At 40.4% G+C, this 2,833-nt stretch overlaps 1 protein-coding gene across 1 annotated transcript; it reads left to right on the plus strand.

Moving 5' to 3' along the window:
• On the plus strand, window positions 1,296–2,564 carry LOC107627211. Its single transcript, XM_016330064.1, has 2 exons — window positions 1,296–1,411; window positions 1,931–2,564. The coding sequence occupies exons 1-2, from the start codon at window positions 1,296–1,298 to the stop codon at window positions 2,562–2,564; spliced, it is 750 nt and encodes a 249-aa protein (XP_016185550.1).

Consider the following 2,833-nt stretch of genomic DNA (forward strand, 5'->3'; position numbering starts at 1 on the left):
AATCAAGTTTCACTCAAATCATCAAATATTCACTTAACTAAATTCATCATCTAACTAAAATTGCTCAATCCATCAATCCCTGTGGGATCGACCTCACTCTTGTGAGTTATTACTACTTGATGCGACCCGGTACACTTGTCGGTGAGTTTTGTGTGGAATCATTTTTTCCTCATCAAGTTTTTGGCACCGTTGTCGGGGATTGATTTAGATTGACAATGATTAAGTAGGGTGATAATCTAGATTAAGCATTTTCTTTTTATTTTTTACTAAGCACACTAACTGTTTAAATTTTTGCTTAATCTAACACTAACCTCACTCTAGCAGTAGAGTGCTTTATTTTGGTTTTTGGTTATGTGTGTATGACAGAAGCAATAAGAGAGGTCTCCACCTCTTGTAACCTTGACAAGAGAACCCTCCAAAGATTGAGAAGAGAAGCAAGAGGAAAGGGAATTATTGGTGAAGAGGAATCAGAAGGGGAGGATTAAGTGATGGATGATGACATCCCAAATCACACTGATGGTGTGGCCAACAACAATGGCCAGCCTCAGAGAAGAGTCTTAGCATCCTACACGATCCCCAACCCAAAGAATTGTTGGAGTAGCATCCTGACCCCTAATGTCAATGCCAATAACTTCGAACTCAAGCCTCAATTAATTACCCTGGTTTAAAATAATTGTCAATATGGAGGAAGTGCTGCTGAAGATCCAAACCAACACCTCTCTGTATTTTTGAGAATCTGTGACACTGTCAAAACCATTAGAGTCAACTCTGACATCTATAAGCTTCTTTTATTCCCGTTTTTACTGAGGGACAAAGCCGCACATTGGTTAGAAACCTTCCCTAAGGAGAGCATTACCAGCTGGGATGATTTGGTTAGCAAATTCCTAGCCAAAATATATCCACCTCAAAGAGTCATCAAGCTAAAAACTGATGTGCAAACCTTCAGATAGCAAGAAGGAGAGTCATTGTATGAAGCTTGGGAGAGGTATGAAGCTCTAATCAGAAGATATCCAAAAGGAATGTTCAGTGAATAGGTGGAGCTATAGAATTTCTATGAAGGCTTGTCCCTACCTTCAAGGAAAGCTTTGGATTATTCATCAGGAGGATCTTTGCAAATGATGAAAACTGCTCAAGAGGCACATGATCTTATAGATATGGTGGCCAAAAATGAGTACTTCTACTCCTCTGAAAGGCAAGCAGCTCCAAAGAAGGGTGTATTTGAGCTTGAAGGAGTTGATACCATACTAGCTCAGAACAAACTCATGCACCAGCAACTCCAACAACAAATTGAAACAATGTCAAAGAGGATGGATGGATTGCAACTTACAGCAGTGAGCACATCTAACCAACCATCAATGGTGTGGGGACAGCAGGAGGAGAACTATGAAAAGCAGCAGCAAGAGCAAGTGCAGTACATGCACAACCAAGGTTCTGGATTAAATGACTTCCATGGAGACACTTACAACTCATCTTGGAGAAACCACCCCAATCTGAAATGGGGAGAGAATCAAAACCAGCAGCCTTTGCAAAGAAATTCAAACCAGAACAATTCCAGAAACACAAACCATCAAAACCATCAAAACACTAACCAAAACCAATACGGAATACCACAAAACAATCAATCCCAATCCAACTACTATCTACCCAACAACTCATCCACTAACCAAAATAACTATCATTCACCCTCAACATCCCATAATCAACCACAACCACCCCAAGAATCTCAAAGGATCTCCAACTTAGAGATGATGATGGAGAAGATGATCAAGCATCAAGAACTGGCCAACAAAAACCATGAAACTTCACTGCGGAATCTAGAGAGGTAAATTAGTCAACTGTCCAAGCAAACAGTGGCTGAAAGAGCAACCAATGCATTACCAAGTGACACCATTCCCAACCCCAAGGAAGAATGCAAAGCCATCCAATTAAGGAGTGGAAGAACCTTGGTAAATGACAAGAGGCCAGTTGAGAATGATAAGGCTAGCAGCAAGGAAGAAGTGACACTTAAAGACAAGCAAGACCAAGAGAAGCTCAAGGAGAAGGAGGAACCTCAAGCTTCAAAGAAGGGAAAGCAAGCTATTGAGGAACAATCACAAGAACAGAGGAAGGAGGAGAAGCCATACACTCCCTCTATTCCATATCCTCAAAGGTTTAACAGAGAGCTTAAAGATCAACAGTTCCTCAAGTTCCTAGAAGTGTTTAAGAAGCTAGAGATCAACATCCCATTTGCTGAAGCTCTGGAACAAATGCCTCTATATGCAAAATTCCTCAAAGAGCTCATCAATAAAAAAAGGAGATGGAATGAAAAAGAGAAAGTGATCCTAACACAAGAATGCAGTGCTGTCATCCAAAGAGGTCTTCCTCCAAAGCTCAAAGACCCTGGGAGCTTCTTCTTACCTTGTACCATTGGTGACACAATCATTGACAAGGCATTGTGTGATTTAGGATCCAATATTAACCTCATGCCTCTGTCTATAATGAGAAGGCTATCTATAGAAAAAGTGAAGCCTACACAGATGTCATTAGAGCTAGTGGATAGATCTCTGGTAATTCCCAAGGGGTGATTGAAAATCTCTTGGTCAGAGTAGGGAAATTCATATTTCCAGTAGACTTTGTAATCCTGGACTTAGAAGAATAGGAGAATGATTCTATCATATTGGGAAGACCTTTCCTGGCCATAGCAAGGGCCATCATTGATGTTGAATAAGGAGAAATGACCTTGAAGGTAAATGATGAGAAGATCACCTTAAATGTCTTCCAGGAAGTACAGCATACTGTTAAAGAAACAAGCTGAATGAGAGTTGAAGAAGAAGAGTTACAGTGGAAAGAAAAA

The sequence above is a fragment of the Arachis ipaensis genome, chromosome B02, assembly GCF_000816755.2.
Source record: "Arachis ipaensis cultivar K30076 chromosome B02, Araip1.1, whole genome shotgun sequence".
In the NCBI taxonomy this organism is placed as follows: domain Eukaryota; kingdom Viridiplantae; phylum Streptophyta; class Magnoliopsida; order Fabales; family Fabaceae; genus Arachis; species Arachis ipaensis.

What these genes read in the sequence shown, in the direction of transcription:
- LOC107627211 (XM_016330064.1), top strand. Translation starts at nt 1,296, where the DNA reads ATGTCAAAGAGGATGGATGGATTGCAACTTACAGCAGTGAGCACATCT. An exon ending in CAGCAGCAAGAGCAAGTGCA is followed by an intron (nt 1,412 to 1,930) that starts GTACATGCACAA and finishes CATCCAATTAAG; the next exon opens with GAGTGGAAGAACCTTGGTAA.